This window comes from Leucopleurus acutus (assembly GCF_964270905.1).
Source record: "Leucopleurus acutus genome assembly, chromosome: 5".
Classification (NCBI taxonomy): domain Eukaryota; kingdom Metazoa; phylum Chordata; class Mammalia; order Artiodactyla; family Delphinidae; genus Leucopleurus; species Leucopleurus acutus.
Window position 1 is genome coordinate 8165720 of NC_139147.1, and position 20103 is coordinate 8185822.

The 20103-nt window shown below is 40.4% G+C and overlaps 1 protein-coding gene across 1 annotated transcript in view; it reads right to left on the minus strand.

Moving 5' to 3' along the window:
• Positions 1-20103, minus strand: part of TTC3 (tetratricopeptide repeat domain 3) — a gene marked incomplete at its 5' end in the record, with an annotated part of 140325 nt that overhangs the window by 12086 nt on the left and 108136 nt on the right. The window contains 5 exons of the mRNA XM_082840119.1: positions 336-426; positions 4346-4446; positions 6150-6246; positions 7195-7263; positions 8981-9120. Coding sequence (XP_082696245.1) covers positions 336-426; positions 4346-4446; positions 6150-6246; positions 7195-7263; positions 8981-9120 — 498 coding nt within the window. The remainder of the gene's footprint in view (positions 1-335; positions 427-4345; positions 4447-6149; positions 6247-7194; positions 7264-8980; positions 9121-20103) is intronic.

The window sequence follows — 20103 nt, forward strand, 5'->3', positions numbered from 1 at the left end:
TTTCTTCCCCTTACTATATATACATAACAAATGCTCAACCGTTTTCCAAGAAATATAACTGAATTGCAAGGAAAGAAGTTCAAAATAAGTCCTTATTGATCAGAATGCTCTACAGCCTTATCAAACATAACTTTTCTAATCTTAACAATCAAGGGCTGAGTTTAAAGAGAGTTAAGAAGATAGCATTTCGTTCAAGAAAAATTCTTAATTACAACAAAAAATAAATATTGTCTTTAACAGCTCAAAAAAGAAATAGTTTCAATATGACATGACCTCCTTAGAATTTTAACCATCACATAGATTTTGACAGAATTATAAAATACCTTGTAACTTACCTTTGCTTTCTCAATTTCTTCTCTAACATTAGAAAGAAATGATTCCCATGAATGTATGTCAGATTCCATGACAGGATATGCTGCAGAATCACTGAGAAAGTAGAAAAATTTATAAAACTGCTAATGTCCACTTAAAAATTTTTTTAAATTGAAAGCACTAAAGTACAAATGAAAATAAACATTTAAACACAAGAGAAACATGATCACACACAATAAAACAACTATTTTTAAAGAACTGTATATCTTACAGTCACTACACTTTAGGAAACTTTAAGCGTTGATCTAATCCAAATCCCAAAACTGGTAGGCAGAGAGCAAATATTCTCCTGAATTTGAAGATCAGACACTCTGCAGTTGGCATCTTCATATTTAACATCAAAGGCTATCTTTGTATTGAAAAACAAACCAAAAAAAAGGCAGCCTGGAAACATCCCAATAAAACCCTCATCCCCATCTTTTTGTAAAATAAAGGGTGGGTGTCTAACAGGCTATGTTAAACTTCTCAGCACCTCATGAATCTGCTCCACTGAAAGTGACAGATAAGCTTTCTACTCCCAATTGAGAAGATCAGGAACACTACCAATCTGCGATGGTGTCAGTTCTCAGTATACGTCTTAAAGAAAAACCACAACATTGCTTTTATGGCTTTCCTCTTCTGCTATCCTTGGTGGAATGAGCAGAATTAGCACAGAAGCCCTAAGAAAAAACGCCGTGTACTGTGAGGCTTAATAAGGAGTCAATACCATTAGATAAAATGAGGCCTGAGATATCTTTGTTTCCCAGATGCACCACAACGCATAGCCCACAGCTGTGCTGCATACTGGCAACTGAACACCACGTGGTCTCAACCTCAGCTGTACTAGTCCTGTAATCTGAATCAGCGTATCAATTTACCTTTTCTTTTTTTTTTTTTGCGGTAAGTGGGCCTCTCCCTGTTGTGGCTTCTCCCATTGCGGAGCACAGGCTCCGGACGCGCAGGCTCAGCGGCCATGGCTCACGGACCCAGCCGTTCCGCGGCATGTGGGATGCTCCTGGACCGGGGCACGAACCCGTGTCCCCTGCATCGGCAGGCGGACTCTCAACCACTGCGCCACCAGGAAGCCTCCTCAATTTACCTTTAATCAGAAAGGTTTTCTCACCTTTCTGAAAAAAACTTAATCTTGAAACATGAAGAAATAAAGAACTATACAATAAAACTGTTTTTCCATAACCCACAGAATCTCTGGTTTAACACTGAGGGTTTGAAATTTAAATCAAAAAGCACTAGGAATTAAGAATTCAAAACCTGTGTGTTTTGAATTTGTTTATTTTTGTCTTTATTTCCATTTCTCTAGGAGGTGTGTCTAAAAGGATCTTGCTGTGATTTATGTTACACAGTGCTCTGCCTATGTTTCCCTCTAAGAGTTTTATAGTGTCTGGCCTTACATTTAGGTCTTTAATCCATTTTGAACTTATTTTCATGTATGGTGTTAGGAAGTGTTTTGCACAGCAAAGGAAACCATAAACAAGATGAAAAGACAACCCTGAGAATGGGAGTAAATATTTGCAAAGGAAGCAATGACAAAGGATTAATCTGCAAAATGTACAAGCAGCTCATGCAGCTCAATATCAGAAAAACAAACGACCCGGGCTTTCCCTGGTGGTGCAGTGGTTAAGAATCTGCCGGCCAATGCAGGGGACACAGGTTCAATCCCTGGTCCAGAAGATCCCACATGCCACAGAGCAACAAAGCCCGTGCGCCACAACTCCTGAGCCTGCACTCTAGAGCCCACGAGCCACAAATACTGAGCCCATATGCCACAATGCCCACGTGCTTTAGAGCCCGTGCTCCGCAACAAGAGAAGCCCCGACAATGAGAAGCCCGCGCACCACAACCAAGAGTAGCCCCCACTCACCGCAACTAGAGAAAGCCCGCGCATAGCAACGAAGACCTGACACAGCCAAAAAATAAAAACTAATAAATTTATAAAAACAAAACAAAAACCAAACCCAATCCAAAAGTGGGCGGAAGACCTAAATAGACATGTCTCCAAAGAAGACATACAGACTGCCAACAGACACAACGAAGGATGCTCAGCAGCACTGATCATTAGAGAAATGCACATCAAACCTACGATGAGGTATCACCTCACACCAGTCAGAATGGCCATCATCAAATAATCTACAAACAGTAAATGCTGGAGAGGGTGTGGAGAAAAGGGAACCCTCTTGCACTGTTGGTGGGAATGTAAATTGATACAGCCACTACGGAGAACAGTATGGATGTGCCTTAAAAAACTAAAAATAGAACTACCATATGACCCAGCAATCCCACTACTGGGCATATACCCTGAGAAAACCATAATTCAAAAAGAGACATGTACCACAATGTTCATCGCAGCACTATTTACAATAGCCAGGACATGGAAGCAACCTAAGTGTCCATCGACAGATGAATGGGTAAAGAAGATGTGGTACATATATACAATGGAATATTAGCCATAAAAAGAAACAAAATTGAGTTATTTGTACTGAGGTGGATGGACCCAGAGTCTGTCATACAGAGTGAAGTGAGTCCGAAAAAGAAAGACAAATACCGTATGCTAACACATATATATGGAATCTAAAAAAAATGGTTCTATTGAACCTAGGGGCAGGACAGGAATAAAGATGCAGACGTAGAGAATGGACTTGAGGGCATGGGGAGGGGGAGGGTAAGCTGGGACAAAGTGAGAGAGTGGCATGGACATATATATACTACCAAATGTAAAACAGACAGCTAGGGGGAAGCAGCCGCATAGCACAGGGAGATCAGCTTGGTGCTTTGTGACCACCTAGAGGGGTGGAAAAGGGAGGGTGGGAGGGAGATGCAAGAGGGAGGGGATATGGGGATATATGTATTTGTATAGCTGATTCACTCTGTTATACAGCAGAAACTAACACAACACTATAAAACAATTATACTCCAATAAAGATGTTTAAAAAAACAAAAACAAAAACCTGTGTGTGGAATATGATAAAAGGGCCAGATGAAAAGTAATCCCATGTGCAAAAATCTATACTGAAAAGTGCTAAATGCTAGACTGAAGGAGACCCTCTAGGATTCCCAGGTAAACCTTATTCCAAGAACAAAGCAAAAGAAAGAAAAGCAGGTAAAGATTACAGAGGGTTGAAAAAAAATGACCAGATATAAATATCTTTTGAAGTGACATGCCCATACTCTCCCATTAAGACTGTTAAGTGACTATTCTTATGGAAGGCAATTGTTTAAAAAGCCTTAAAAATGTGATCTTCATTCCAGAAATTTATTTATTGCATGGAAATGACTAATAATTTAGCTATAAGGATAAAACTTTAGCTATAAGGATACTTGCTACAGTGCAGCTTTTATTAACAAAATGTGCAAACAACCCAACTCTCCCACTATAGTGGTGTTTAATAAATCATGACATGTTTGTACACTGGATTACTATTTAACCTTTTCAAATTAGGTTGGAGGGGGCTTCCCTGGTGGCGCAGTGGTTTAGAGTCCACATGCCGATGCAGGGGACACGGGTTCCTGCCCCGGTCCGGGAAGATCCCACATGCCGCAGAGCGGCTGGGCCCGTGAGCCATGGCCGCTGAGCCTGCGCGTCCGGAGCCTGTGCTCCGCAACGGGAGAGGCCACAACAGTGAGAGGCCCGCGTACCACAAAAAAAATAAAACTAAATAAATAAAATTAGGTTGGAGAAGCATAATTATTGATATGAAAGGAGGATTCCTGTATACTACTTAGTGAAAACTATATATAATTTTTTTTCAAATACTTAATGGATTTGCTGCAAAATATTAACTAGTTATAGCTCAATTAAGAATTAGGATAATTTTTATCCTTTTTGTTTACGTGTTTTGATTTTTCTATAATTGAATATGTATTAACTATATTAACTATTAAAAATAAAGTAGTCCTAATGTAATTTTTTTCTTAAATCAGCCCTAACCTTTTTTTACCCAATGACACTTCTGGAAAGACACCTGTGACATCACAATACCTGCTCATTAGCTTCAGGTTCTTAAGAAATCCTTCGGCTTGTGACTCCATGTTCTGTAACTTATATACTTCTGTCTCCTTCCAGTTTTCGAGCACAGATACCTACCATTAGATTAAAGAATGTAAGTATTTTAAAACTAAAACTATTTTAAGGTAGGTAAAACAAACATTCTAAACCACTTTCAGGTTTCTCCTTAAATGACACATGATCAGAATCACCAGAACTTAATTATGTTATAATTTCTCTAAGGGGAACATGAATTAAAACTTTTGGATTTGAAAATAGAATAACAAGATGACAGTAAAATTATATACCTAAAATTATACTTTTCTCAGATATGAAACTTTCCACATGGCTTACTGCTTAAGCCATATACAAGCACAGAGCTAGGTTACCTACATGTATATACCTGGTGTGCATAATCTATGCTCCTGTTCATGGTGAGCAGAGGGCCAGGACCCTGCAGAACCACCCCAAGGCTGAACCCTACCGAATTTAAAGGCCTCGGAAACAGACTTGTGGTTGCCAAAGGAGAGGGAAGTGGGGGTGTGTGTGTGGTGAGAGTTTGGGGTTAGCAGATGCAAACTACTATATATAGAATGGATAAACAACAAGGTCTTACTGTATAGCACAGGGAACTATATTCAATATCCTGTGATAAACCATAATGGAAAAGAATATACAAAAGAATGTGTGTGTGTGTGTGTATATATATATACACACACACACACACACACACATATGTATAACTGAATCACTTTGTTGTACAGCAGAAATTAACACAACATGGTAAATCAACTATACTTCAATAATAAATTAATAAATAAATACAGAATAGCTGCATTAAAATAAAATAAAAGCCTCAGAGAAGTTGTTATCAGCAAGGGCATTAAAAGGTTCTAGGGCATGTTTTTAAAACTTTAGACTCTCTGCTGTGGCTCCCTGCACAAGCCAACTGGCCATTTTTGTAAAAGTCACTGCAGGAAATGTAGACCTGCCTTGTTTTAATCCAGGTGTCAGTAACCTTGACAGGGCCCACCAGGCAAACCTGCTTGCCAAATGGTGATAAATGGGAACTGAATGACTTGGGAACAGAGATGCAGGCATAGTATCGGTAAAGTAGAAGTACTTGGACTATTTTTCCTTCCTTTCTTTATAAACGCAGCTGCATAGCTGATATTTCACTGGAAGACTCATGTTTACAGACTGCATAAGCTAAGCTTTTCCTTACCTTCCTAGAATAATCACAGACACATACACAAATACATAACATTTACTTCTCAATTAGAAAAACAAAGACAACCATATTTCAGGAACTAAATAAAATACAGCCAGAAGTCATTATTATTATTATTGTCTCAGTAGTTTCTCAAATAGTATACTGACATTGGTATATATTCTTCTGTGGGGAGGAGAGTATATTCTTAATAAATGGATTATTTTCAAGTTCCCTTTCTAGCATTGGCAAATAGATTTTATGGTTGGCTACTTCATGGTGCATCACTTGACTAAATATGATGAAGGCATTAACAGTGTAGAGCATGGAAAATGATAGAATTATGTTAAATAAGCAGGTTATAAAATGTGGTGTACACTACGAGTACAACTAGCATGAAGGTAAAAAATTTTAAAGCTACAGGCAAGAAGAGAGTGGTTGTTCCAGGGAGGTAGGATTATGGGTGAAAGGATATCCCTCAGCCTCCACACTTTCCAGCAATGCTGTCGTGCCTCATGTGTAATTAAACACAAAGTAAACAAATGATATCCTGCCATATCTGTCAGTCACCAAGTGTCCTGGACTCACCTCTGCATCCACAGCCCTTTGAAGACTCTCTTCATAATGCTCTTTCTCTTTCTTTATACACTCTTCTATTTTCATTTTCTCATTCATAAATGTATTACTGCAAATATTAAAGAAAAAAAACTTATTGAAAAAAACTTAATCAGTGAGATCACAAAGGCTGAAGCCAGGTTAACTTTTAAGTCATGCCACAAAAAGACTTACACATCTTCTAAAGAAACTTCTTGCCTAATATTTGACTACATAATGCAAGACTCACATGTGCTCTTTGCACTTTACAAATGATCGAAGGAAGATGTGAAATTAAAAGTGAGTATTGGTGGGACTGCTGAGAAACTGGTTCACCATTTTTATGAGGTTAAGTCTAATCTGGCTACTGAGTCAGAAATTCTATTTTGACCCATATTACAAGGTAATAACCCAAAGAAAAAAGTGATATGCACAAAGCTGTTCATGGCATTACGATTATAACAGCTTAAAAAAAAAAAAAACCCGGCATGGACTATGACGTAAATGGAAATATGTGTATGAAACAATATTAAATAAGAAAAGCAGAATACAACTGCTTACTACTGAATACACTGGTTACCAGTATGTACAAACATTTCTATTAATAAAGGTTAAAAGGAAACTTTTTATAGGTTCATAACAAAAATTCTTTAATAAATCTTTAATTGTAGACCAAGAAACTACCATAATATAGTTGAGACTGTTATTTCAAGTAACACAAAAGTTTTTCAAACACATTTTTAGTTTCAGGTTAATTCAAGGGAAAAGAAGAGTAATCAACAATGATAAATTCAGGACATTTTTTACACCGACAACGTGAAACAAAAGGAGAAACATCATAAAATAAAAATATTTAAAGAATAAATTTAGTTAAATATTAATCTAAATAATAAAATAGAGAAATTTTTAAAAAGAGAAACATAATCATTTAAAAGAAACAGACAAGTAAAAATATATTTGGATGTCTCAATAAGTGCAGACTGTGCCTCTGGTATTAAAAGTATAATAAGATGTTAAAATAAATTTAAGCTTAATTTGCCTGATTTCAAAGGACTGGTCCAGAAGTAATTCACATTCCTTTTCCTTTCCAGCGTTTTCCTGGGTATACCTACAAGTAAGTATAATCACCAAATTTTAATTAATTTTCAAAGGTTTTTAAAAACACGATCTCACACAGTAAATTCCTATATCCATGCAAACATTTCTTGAATTCTTTACATTTATTTTTGTTTCATTTCTAATATCTTCTAAATAGGCAAAGAATTTGGACCATTTTCCTTTTGGGAAAATTTCCTTCTACACCTGCAGGGCAGATCACCTTTTTTCTTCACTCTAAGTCGCATGTCTGCAGCAAAGATCCCCTGTCTCAGTCCTCTGTCAGGAGCACCTCCAGGGGCTTCAACACGAGACAGAGGAGTAAGGTGTTGGATCATCATCAGTTTAACAGTGGTTCTCTCTCAAAATGAAAACAGCCTTCTATTCTTTAAAACAGAACCTCGCGGGCTTCCCTGGTGGCGCAGTGGTTAAGAGTCCGCCTGCCGATGCAGGGGACACGTGTTCGTGCCCCGGTCCGGCGCTGAGCGGCTGGGCCCGTGAGCCATGGCTGCTGAGCCTGCGCGTCTGGAGCCTGTGCTCCGCAGCGGGAGAGGCCACAACAGTGAGAGGCCCGCGTACAGTAAAAAAAAAAAAAAAAAAAAAAAAAAAAAAAATGTTAAAACAGAACCTCGGGGCTTCCCTGGTGGCGCAGTGGTTGAGAGTCCGCCTGCCGATGCAGGAGACACAGGTTCGTGCCCCGGTCCGGGAAGATCCCACATGCTGTGGAGCGGCTAGGCCCGTGAGCCATGGCCACTGAGCCTGCGCATCCGGAGTCTGTGCTCCGCAATGGGAGAGGCCACATACCACAAAAAAAAAAAAAAAAAGAAGTGATGCTCTGACAGTTCTGGGTCTGAACCTTCAGAAGGGTGGGCAGCTTCCACTTCTGCACTCTTGGAAGCTCTTAGCCACCACATAAGCCGTCTGGCTACCATGATGGAGACCACATGGAGAGATCAAATAGATAGAAGAAGCCACATGGAGAGAGAGAAGGCCTGAAACTGCATAGGAAGAAAGAGGCCAAGTCACCCCAGCATCCCAGCTGAGCCCAGCCACAAGAGGAACCACTGACAAGACCAGCAGAAGAATGGTCCGGCCAAACAGCCCAGACTGCAAGAGCAGGATCAAATAAAAATTAATTTAAGCCGCTGAGTTTCTGGTGTTTCGTTCAACAGTAGATAACAATTAAGGTGAGGAATCATATGACATATCACTGTTTAGGGAAAGAGGGGTTAGGAATGGATCACAGAGAATCTTGAAACAAACCTGGTCCATCTGACAACTGCCTGAATGTATTACCAAATCCTTCGTATTACAGAACCAAATTTCAATAATTTGAAGATTCAGGATGGAAGTAATAAATAAAATGATCATCACAGAATCTTAGTGCTGGAAAGAACCTTAGATCTAGACAAGCCCCCTCATTTTACAATAAGGAAGAGGGGTTAAAGGTAATGTTCACAGTAAGAGGTGGTGCTCAGACTGGAAGTTGGTTCTTTGTTGATTTGCAGTCTTACCTTTATGTAATTTATCTGCAAACATGGTAGGTTTATAAAAAGTTTTAGGTGCAATAATTCCCCAACGGATGTTCTTTAAAATGAAATGAAAATACCTAAAATTTTCACTTTACTTGATATAGCTTGAAATTGAATATCAAAAACGAAAAACAACCCAAAATATACCCCAATAATAAATAAATAAGTAAAAATCGTTGACTTTCAAGTGTTACTTACATTTCACTGGCATTTAAAACCTTTTTCATCTTCTTCTTCAGTGCCTTTAGTCTCTCTTGGATTTCTTTTTTCTCCTGTTCCCATTTTTTAATTTCCTTTTCCAAATCTTCGAGGAACCAATCTAATTCTGTCTTTGAGATCTAAAAACATTTTAGAAAGTACCTAAATAAATGGGAAGATATACTTAAAAAAAAAAAAAAAAAAAAAAAGAGCCTGAAAGACTATAATTGTGGTGGTGTGCTAGCTTAACCAATGACTCCAGTTCCACAGAATACACACTCAGGAGCTGGCTGTATGTGCTACCCTGGCGGAGGCTGGACATAAAGTCGCACAATACACAGCCTCAGCCCTTAAACAAGGATGGAGAGAGACATGACAGACTATCTGGTACTTGGGAAGGGCTTCTCAAAATCAGTGATATCTGATCTCTGTCTTAAAAAATGGGTCTGTCACATGGAGAATGGATTCCAAGTAGTGGCAACTGGTGAAGCAGAAGGTTAAAAGAGTAAGGCCTGTCTGTGCAAAAAAGCAAGAGGTGCTACATGGCTGGAGGACGAGGTGGGTGTTCAGAAGTCAGGGCACGGAGAATGGCATCTGAGGCACCTTGGGTTAAAATGATCAAGGGCCTTGTAAGCCCTCCTAGGGAGTGTGGACTTTATCCTGCTGAAAACGGGAAGCCAGTGAAGGCTCTTAAGCAGGGTTGTGAGATGATGAGATTCCTATTTTAGAAAAATAACTGAAAGACAAAGAGGTAGACCAGGGTTAAGAGGGTGCATGAAGGACGAGAACAGTGACTTTCACATTTTCTTGACTTTCTCTGACACTTTCTTATTGTGACCCACAATAGCAAATACATTTTAATAATTATCTACAGCATATGTATATACATATATATGTATGCATGTGTATACACATAAAACGGAAAAAAAAATTGCCCTCACTTTCTGAGATGCCCCAGAGCAACTAAACCCGCGTGCCACAACTGCTGAAGCCCACGTGCCTAGAGCCCATGCTCCGCAACAAGAGAAGCCACCGCGATGAGAAGCCCGCGTGTCGCAACGAAGAGTAGCCCCCCTTCGCCACAACTAGAGAAAGCCTGCACACAGCAACAAAGACCCAACACAGCCAAAAAATTAAAATTAAAAAAATCTCACTGCAATAGCCCAGGTGAGAGACAATGAGGATGACAGTGGTAGCTGTAGGGATGATAAAAAAAAATAAAGGAAACTTTAGAAGACTAGAATGGATAAGACCACGTGTCTGACTGGATATATGGTAAAGCAGAAGGTGACAGAGTTAAAGATAAGTTTCTACCTTGGATGAATAACTAAACAAAATTCCATTAACAAAAAAGGAGAATATGGAAGATGTACAGGAAAGAGGGAAATTAACCTAGATATGTAAGTTTAAATAAATTTATGAGTAAACAATAAAATATATAGAAGAACTTAATAATTTTGACCCTGCAATCATTTTGATAGGACAGAGTAGAAATTTATAAGTGTTTGACAAAGACTACAAATCAAAGGAATAAAGTTCTGAATTCAAACAGTCTTCCAACATAGCCACACAGAAAGGAATAACGTATTTCCAAGTTTTGTGAATTTACACATCTTCTAACAGGCTGTTCTAGAGTGGGTTAGCACACCATCAAGACAGGTGTGTTCTGCTCCCCAAAGAACCTTTCCCAACAGGGCAAACTCCAACCCCATTAATATACTACCAACCAAAAGTCCATTCACCAATTAATTAGTTGTAACTTGGAATGCATTTCCCCATAAAAAGCCATGTTAGAAACATCAGTTAAATAGCCAACACTTCTCTTCCAAGAAGCTCACAGTTACAGTGGTTAGCTGAAGAAAACGAGGTCTACAGTGTTAAAGAAGGCAAGTTTCCAGACCATGAAGAGTCTATTTGACTGTAGAAGAAATAGTCTCAACCGGGGTTCTGGGAGCAGAGACATGCGGTGCTGGAAAGACGAGGAGGAAAGCTAAGGCTCCCCTCTGAGACGGTTTCGAAAAAGACTCTCGTCTGTCTTCAGCAGCCTCCCGTCTTCCTTTTGGCAGTGGGTTCCGCCCTCTGGGGGCCCTTCCTCCCTCAACACCCTCAAGTTTCTCTGGACCCCTGACTTAAGCCCACCCCCAGCCGAGGGCCTGCCAACTCCCAGGCATACTTCCAGAACATCCTTCCTCCCCTTCCCTTGCCATCCCTCACCCCGAGGGCGCCTGACTGCAGCACGGTGCTCAGACGAACCACTTCAACCGGCCCGGAAGTATCCATGCTTCACTCTTCAGCCTAAATGATCCTCTAAGCTACAGGGAGTCTGCACACATGTTTTATTTGGCAAGCCCAGTACTTTTCGTTTGCTTTTCAAAATATAAATGTGTTATCTCTGCCTGGTCACAAAGGCTTTTGGTTTGCAACACCTGCCAGAATTTCAGGCAATATGACAAGGAGAAATGAAAAGCTGTTATCTTGATGCTCTGGACGGCTAGGTACAACACCAGTTGAGACAGCCTGCTTGGTCAGCTTTCTCACACAGGTGTTGCCTTTTGAAACTTCTTCTGAACCTACAAATTCTCTAAAAGTTTTATGTCATTTTTCGAGGTGTCATCTCTTCAGTGCCAGCAGATATACAGGCGGTGCATATGCTTGTAAGATGCCAGCCACTTATAAATGAACACGCTCTAGACTAATATTTCTAACATTACTATGTGAATCAGAATGGAGCAATATTTACAAGAGACTAAAAGAAGCACGTTTCAACTTTACTCTTTTCCAGTTTGAAATTCTACTAGTAAGGACGACTGCTTAATGAAGTCCCAACTTCATTTCTGCTTAGGGAGCCTTTCATTTTCCACCTCTGACCAGGTTCCCTGTAGCCTGAATTTCCTGCTTAGGCTTAGAATGTGACCAGGTCACTGAGACATGGGTTCAGCTACAGAAACTTGGAGCCTCCTCCTTCAGAAAAGACAGTGTACCCTGAAGCCAAGTTACACAGACTCCCTGTGAAATACGGCTGTCTAGTCAAAAGAGGCATCAACTTACAAGGACATTTCTCCCTCATCAGCTTTCGACACCAAGGTTTCGGATGTTCCTGGGAAGCAGGTTTGCTAACCAGTCCAGGTCCTTAATGACTTTAAAGTCCCGCTGTAGGAGTAGGGTTGACCTCAATGGCCTTGAGATGTGCAGGCCAACTGTTCTAAGGCAGCAGAGGTTCAACAGCTTAGTGACATTCCCTCCGTCACGGGGACAGTTCAACTCATTTTCCTTGCTGCAATCTTGCTGATCCTGAATGTGCTGAGTGAGCCATTACCGTGACAGAGGTGACCACCATGCCTACTAGGCTTACCAGATCCTGTATTCTACTACCATGACCAATGTCCATATGCACGCCTTGCTGCTGATGGCCAAGCCAAACTTGTTTCTTGCCTCTATTCTAAGCCAATGATTTCACCTAGGATTCAGCCCTTCGGCTGGGAGATGATGTACAACCTCAAGGTTATACTGGGACATAAGAACCTACTTGGCAACAAGTACCTCAAGCAGTTCAGGTATCAAAAGGCACAAAGTATTATAAACACACACACACACCCCTACAGCTCAGCCATGAAAAATGCTACATGAGTTCATCTGCCATTTGTACTCACCACCCTTTAATGACATAGCTGGCCTAGGGCAGCTATCACGAGCTTGTCTCCGACTACATGAAAAAGAATAATCTGAATGCCTTTCTTTGAAACATTAGAATAGGAGAAACAACAGGCTGTATACAACTGCATCCTGTATTTACACAGTTCACTGACATAATTATAAACACCTCTGAAAGTCTTCTTCTCAATTAGAGAACATTTGGTTTTTATACCTCTTTTTTTAAACCTCAACTATGTTTTAAAATAAATATTTGAAGTGCCTTCAGTAATATATATAATTTAAAAAATACAAAATAAAAAAGAAGGCTAAGTAAAGAAAACAGAATAAAAAGATAAGAATGATAAGATAAAAACAGAGCCAGAGTAATAGAAAAACAAATGGCATGAGGCCCTAACCATTCTTCAGAAACAGTATTAAAACTTTCTGGCAGTCGAAGTCAAATAAAAACAAGCCCACTGCACGAAGAAACGCAGATAGTAAAAGTAGAGAGAAGTTACTCCTCAGGGCCTCATAAAGAGGACGCTACATAAAAGTCCTGGAAGATCAGCACAGAGCCTGGCACTTAAGAGGCATCCAATAAATATCTGTCAAATGAAAGAATGGGTGATATCCTCCACTACATACTAGCAGTAAACAAAGCAACGATCTTCACACAACGTCCAGGCCTGACGGCCTTTCATGTAGGCTGACAGAATATGAAGACACAATTCACTAAACCCAGTTCTTCAGGGGCCCAGGTACAACTGTTTGATGACATCGGCGGAGCTCCTAGTCTGTACACTGAGACCCAAAGATGGCTAAGAAACGGTCGTCACTTTCAGGGAGATCACAGTTTGGTGGGGGAAATGTGCATAAAAGATAATTACTACACCATACACAAAAATGAGCTCAAAATGGATCACAGGCCTAAGTGGAGACAGCTAAAACTATAAAACTCTAGAGTACAGGGGTAAATCCTGGTGCTTGGCGACCTTGGGTTTGACAGCGGTTTCTCAGCTGTGACATCAAAAGCATAAGCAACAAAAGAAAAAACAGAGAAAGCGGACTACACTGCAATTTAAAACTTGTGTGCTGCAAATGATACCATCAAGAAAGTGAAAAGACAACCCACGGAACAGGAGACAGAAGAAATGAAGTTGCAAATATGGAAGATGGGAGAAAGTATTTCTAAATCATATATTTGATAAGCAACTTGTACCTAGAATACATATATATGAAAACTCTTAATTCAATAATTTAAAAACAAATAATGAAATTAATAAATGGGCAAAGGATTAAAACAGACATTTCTCCAAATTTTCCAAAGATATAAAAATGGACATTAAGCACATATAAGATGCTCAACATCATTAACCTTTTAGGGAAATGCAAATCAAAACCACAATGAGAAACCACTTTACACCCATCAGAACAGCTAAAATCGAAAAGACAGATGATAATAAGCATTAGTGAGACCATGGAGAGATTGGATCCCTCATATACTGCTGGTGGGAATGTAAGACGGTGCAGCTGTTTTGGAACAGTATGGAACTTTCTCAAATTCTTAAATATGGAGTTAGCACACGACCCAGCAATTCCACTCCTAGGTATATACCCAAAAGAAATGAAAACATATGTCCACAGAAAAACTTGTACTCAGATGTTCATAGCAATATTATTCATAACAGCCCAAAACTGGAAAGAATCCAAATGTCCATCAACTGATGAATGGGTAAATAAAATGTGATACAGCATACAAAGGAATATTATTCAGCAGTAAAAAGGAATGAAGTGCTGATACATGTTACTCGGATGAATGTACATGGATGGACCCTGAAAACATAAAGCTAGGTGAAAGAAGGCACTCACAAAAGACCACATATAATATGACTCCATTTATATAAAATGCCCAGAACAGGCAAATCCAGAGTAAATTAGTGCTTGCCTATAGCTGGGGGAGGGAGGGAGGAGAACAGGGAGTGACTGGTAGTGGTTATGAGATTTCGTTTTGGGGCGATAAAAATGTTCTAAACTTAAGATTGTGGTGATGGCTACAACAGCGTGCATATAGTAAAAACACTGACTATATACTTTAAAGGGGTGAATTTTATGGTATGTGAATTCTATCTCAATAATGATATTAACAAAATGATAATTACTGTATAATATAGTGTGAGGCACTCATTATCACCACTGCATTAATAAGGGCGTTTAACCAAGCCTGAGCTGTCATCAGTGACTGCTTCCTCAACAACATGATGCCCGAGTTGGACCCAAACAGTGAGGAGGAGTGAGCCAGGCTTGGGGAGGAAGAAGGCCACTTGAAGCAGAAGGAACAGTGCTGGGAAAAGGTCCAGAAGTGAGCAAATCACATGACAAGCACTATCCATTACATAAGGAAGAAGGCAGAAGATGGAGTTAGGTACCAATCACAGAAGGTCTCTTAAGCTCTTGGTAATTACTGAGCATTAGTGAATTACTGGTGCTAACCTACTGTGGCAGAGGGATGGCATTCACAGCCCCATCCTTCACCCCTCCCCATATCTACACCCTTTCTCATGGGACCCTGGCGTTGCCTTCACTAAAGAGGCAGTCTCTTCCCCACCCCTGGCATCTGGGCTGGCTATGTGACTTGCTTTGCCTGATGTGATATTAGCAGTGACTGTCCTCACTTGCCCTTGTACTTACTGGAAGATGAAAGACACATGGAGCCGATCTAGTTGCCCCTGTTGTCCCCGTTGAGGCCATTCTAGCACAGCCAAGAGCAGCACAGCCCTAGCTGACCCAAAGGTGAAACCGTCTAGCCAAGCCCCATGGGGATCAGCTAACCCACAGACTCACACATTTAATATTCATTGTTATACATCACTGAGGTTTTTGTGGGTGGTTGTTACTCGGCATTATTACGGCGTCGATTAACTGACAGGCTGCTCATGAAATGCTGAGAAACGTTTTTCAGCTGGTTGTGGAACTGACATTCTCTTAAGGGAGGACAAAAGCAAGGTATTTGGAGCCCGACACTCACCACCTGTTCTCCTGCTTAGTACTGGTGTGACTTGGAGCAAGATGCATTAGCAAGTCTGGCCCCCTTTTTCCTTATCAGTAAAATGGAGAGAATATTATATACTATACTGTAACACTAGTACGCTAGGATTGTTTTGAGATTAAATAAAATAATACATGTAAAATATTTACAACTCAGTATGGCACATAACATGAGCTCCATAAATGTTAGACTAAAAAAAATGCTGGTGCAACTAAGGAGCCCGCCTGCCACAACTAAGACCCAGCACAACCAAATAAACAAATAACTAACTAAATAAATGTTAAAAAAAAAAAAAAAAGGCTGGGGACCTCCCTGGCGGCCCAGTGGTTAAGACTTCACCTTCCAATGCAGGGGTTGCAGGTTTGATCCCTGGTTGGGGAGCTAAGATCCCACATGCCTCGTGGCCAAAAAACCCAAAAAAACATAAAACAGAAGAGATATTGTAACAAATTCAATAAAGACTTTAAAAATGGCCCACATAAAAAAAAATCTTAAAAAAAAAATTTAAAAAGGCTGAACTTGGCAAGGGCAATAACTGAACAGGAGAACCCCACCTCTGTGAAGATGTGAGCTGAGGAAGCTCTGGCAGGCAGGGGCCCAAGATTCTGTTGAAACAGGACAAAGTTCCAAATTCTACTCCATAAATTATTCTGGGCCACAATTATTTTGACTGTGTTTTAAGAGTCAATGTCAACTAAATCCCCATCTTAGCTCTAAGCAAATCCCATTAAAGCACCTGAAGAACATATGACCTAGGAGAGATGGGGAGTGACCGCTTAATGGGTACAGGGCTTCTTTTTGGAGTGGTGAAAACGGTTCTGGATTGGATGGTGGTAATGATTATACAACATGATGAATATACTGAAAACCACTGAACTGTATACTTTATAGTGGTTAAAGGTGAATTTTACCTTAATAAAACAAGAAAGAACATATGCCCTTGAGCAACATGGCAACCAGTTATAACTTGCTGGTTGCAGGTGAGACGTACATTAAAAACAATAGGAGACTCTGGCTTTAGAATTGCTATTTTCCTCTGGCAGGGAACAGAGAATAGGCCCATCCCTAATGATAATCAAACTCCATCAGCTATATGCAATAGCTGGCCCAGATTCTTACTGATGCTTTGTAAACGCTCAGCGCTTTTCAAGTACTTTGTAAATAAGTGATTTTTCTCAAAGAGGGCATGACAGCATTCTGGGTGGGACAATTCTTCCTCCTTCTATACTTATCTCTGGCCATTCCCCACCCCTTTCCAACCACCTCTGTGAGTCCTCACAAAACTATGAAGTAGAGATTACATTATTAATGAGGAAACTGAGGGTCGAAGAGATGGAGTAAATTATTTTAGGTCACAAAGCTATTAAGTGGTGGTGCTGGGGTCACTAGCCAGGCAGTCTGACTCTTATTGCCCAAGTTTTTTTTTGTTTTTTTATTTTTGGCTGCGTTGGGTCTTCGTTGTTGTGCATGGGCTTTCTCTAATTGCAGCGAGCAGGGGCTACTCTTAGCTGCCGTGTGCGGGCTTCTCATTGCGGGGCTTCTCTTGTTGCAGAGCACGGGCTCTAGGCATGCAGGCTTCAGTAGTTGTGGCACGTGGGCTCAGTAGCTGTGGCTCGTGGGCTCTAGAGCGCAGGCTCAGTAGTTGCGGCACACGGGCTTAGTTGCTCTGCTTGCCTGAGTTCTTAAACGTGATTTGCTACTGCTTGCCTCTCTCTTCTCTATAAGGGGGAAGGGCTGTTGTATTTAATATATCCAAATGTGGGATCAAGAAACTTTAAGTATTAGCTCATAACCTCAGTGATCTAAGAGAGTCAAAGGCCAAGGGAAAGATCAACAAAAGTGGAAATTCCTTTTTACGTTTATAAAAGATTTTCCACAAGTGAATTCTGAGTATAGTCATGATTAATAAAGAAGTTATCTGCTTGGCCTCATCTGCTCTTGTGCAGACAACAACCTAAGGATCTCAGACAAGCAATTTATCCTGCTAGGAAACAGGTATACATTTTACATGGAAAGTCTAATAACCTAACTGGCCTGTAATTTGAGGGACTAAATAATGGCTCTTTTTAGAAAATGGACTGACTACTCTTAAGTACAACCACGTGGAACCCGACCCAGAGCCTTAGCCAAGTTAAAAAGCAGGTCAGAAGCCCAAGCCCACCAGCCAAAGCTGCTGCTCTCACAGCCCTCCTCCCTGCGCGCTCATTTACTGTACATTTCTTGGTCAAGTGTACAAAGAAGCCTTGATGAGCTGCACAAATACAGAACCCAGTCAGACCAGCAGTTTATAAAGCTGGACAAGCCTCTGCCAGAAAGAAAGAAACCTCACTCACCAGATGTCCACCTAAAATTAAGTGGCTGAGTCTGCAAATCTGCCCTCAGCACTTAATCGGGTGAACACAGGCATTCCCGCACGGATTTATTAAAACTGAAAACTGAATTTTCCTGAGGCAATACAAAGTTTACAAAAATATGTTATTTTGTTAAGCCCCCCAAGTAGCTTATCCAAATTAGTGTTCTGTGAGCCGCTGTGCAGGGCTTTACTTTTGCTCATTTTTCCCTCTTCGCAATCAAGAAGACTTCATTCATCTGGGCAACTGAGCAGAAAGGCTGCTTCCTTCCAATTCTTCTCATTCTTCAAACCTCCCCGGTCTCATCCCAAGTAAAAACATGTCCTAAGGAATGTTATAACAGTAACCTTTACATACCAACCCTTTTCTTCTGGGCATACTTAAATCTCAATAAATGAGTTTATTGATTAAGGTCCCACAGCTCGTTTTCCTCTACTTAATATGTGACGTCAGCTATTGACTCAGACATCTGGAACAAATTCTTCCTTTCTTAAATGGACTAACAGCCCTTTGTTACCTCTGTACAAAAGACCTCAGTTTTTACAAGCTGATTATAAAATGGGCAGAAGACCTGAAAAGATATTTTTCCAAAGAAAACATTAAGATGGCCAACAGGTACATGAAAAGATGCTCAACATCACTCATCATGAGAGAAATACAAATCAAAACTACAATGAGATATCACCTCACACCTGTCAGAATGGCTGTCATCAAAAAGAACACAACAGGACTTCCCTGGTGGCACAGTGGTTAAGAATCCGCCTGCCAATTCAGGGGACACAGGTTTGATCCCTGGTCCGGGAAGATCTCACATGCCGTGGAGCAACTAAGCCTGTGCACCACAACTACTGAAGCCCGCGCATCCTAGAGCCTGTGCGCTGCAACTACTGAAGCCCGCACTCTCTAGGGCCTGCGTGCCACAACTACTGAAGCCCGCATGCCTAGAGCCTGTGCTCTGCAACAAGAGAAGCCACCTCAATGAGAAGCCCACGCACCGCAACGAAGAGTAGCCCCCGCTCGGCACAACTAGAGAAAGCCCACTTGCAGCCACCAAGACCCAATGCATCCAAAAAAAATTTTAAAAAGAGCACAATAAATGCTGGCAAGGATGTGGAGAAAAGGGAACCCTTGTACACTGTTGGTGGGAATGTAAATTGGTGCAGCCACTATGGAAAACAGAATGGAGGTTCTTCAGAAAACTAAAAATAGAGCTACCACATGATCCAGCAATTCCACTCCTGGGTATATATCCAAAGAACATAAAAACACGAATTCAAAAAGATATATGCACCCCAATATTCACAGCAGCACTATTTACAATAGCTAAGATATGGAAGCAACCTAAGTGTCCATCAACAGATGAATGGATAAAGAGATGTGGTATATATACACAATGGAATATTACTCAGCCATAAAAAAGAATGAAGTTCTGTCATTTGGAAGAACATGGATGGACCTGGAGGGTATTCTGCTAAGTGAAATAGGTCAGACAGAGAAAGACAAGTCTCTATTTTATTGCTTATTTGTAGAATCTAAAGTATAAAACAAACGAATGAATGTAACAAACCAGACTCACAGATAGAGAGAACAAATTGGCATACAATCTAATAAAAATATCAAGTCACCATGTTGTACATCTGAAACTAATATTGTAAATCAGCTATATTTCAATTTTAAAAAAAAGACCTTAGTTTAAAAAACAAATGTACCATGATTTCCTCACATCTATAATTCCATTCTCCCACTAATTCAACTGGGCCTTGCCATGAATCAGTATTACTCCAAGAACCAGTCACATGTAACTGAAGGTCAGTCTTAACTAATGGAAGTCAAGATCAGGAGACTCAACCAAGATACTCTGGGTGACTTTACAGTTCTAGTATGCCAACGCTCCATGGCTTATTTTTATATTTCCTGAGTAGTAAGATTAAGATGATGATGATAGTAGTAGTAATAATAGTGGCGGGCAACAATTAGAGAGCTCTTACTATGCACCAGGCAACGTTAAGTACATTTGGCCTTCTGTATCCTCAGATGTGGAACTCTCGGATACAGAGGGCTAACCATATTGCAGCACTGTATACAAGGGACTT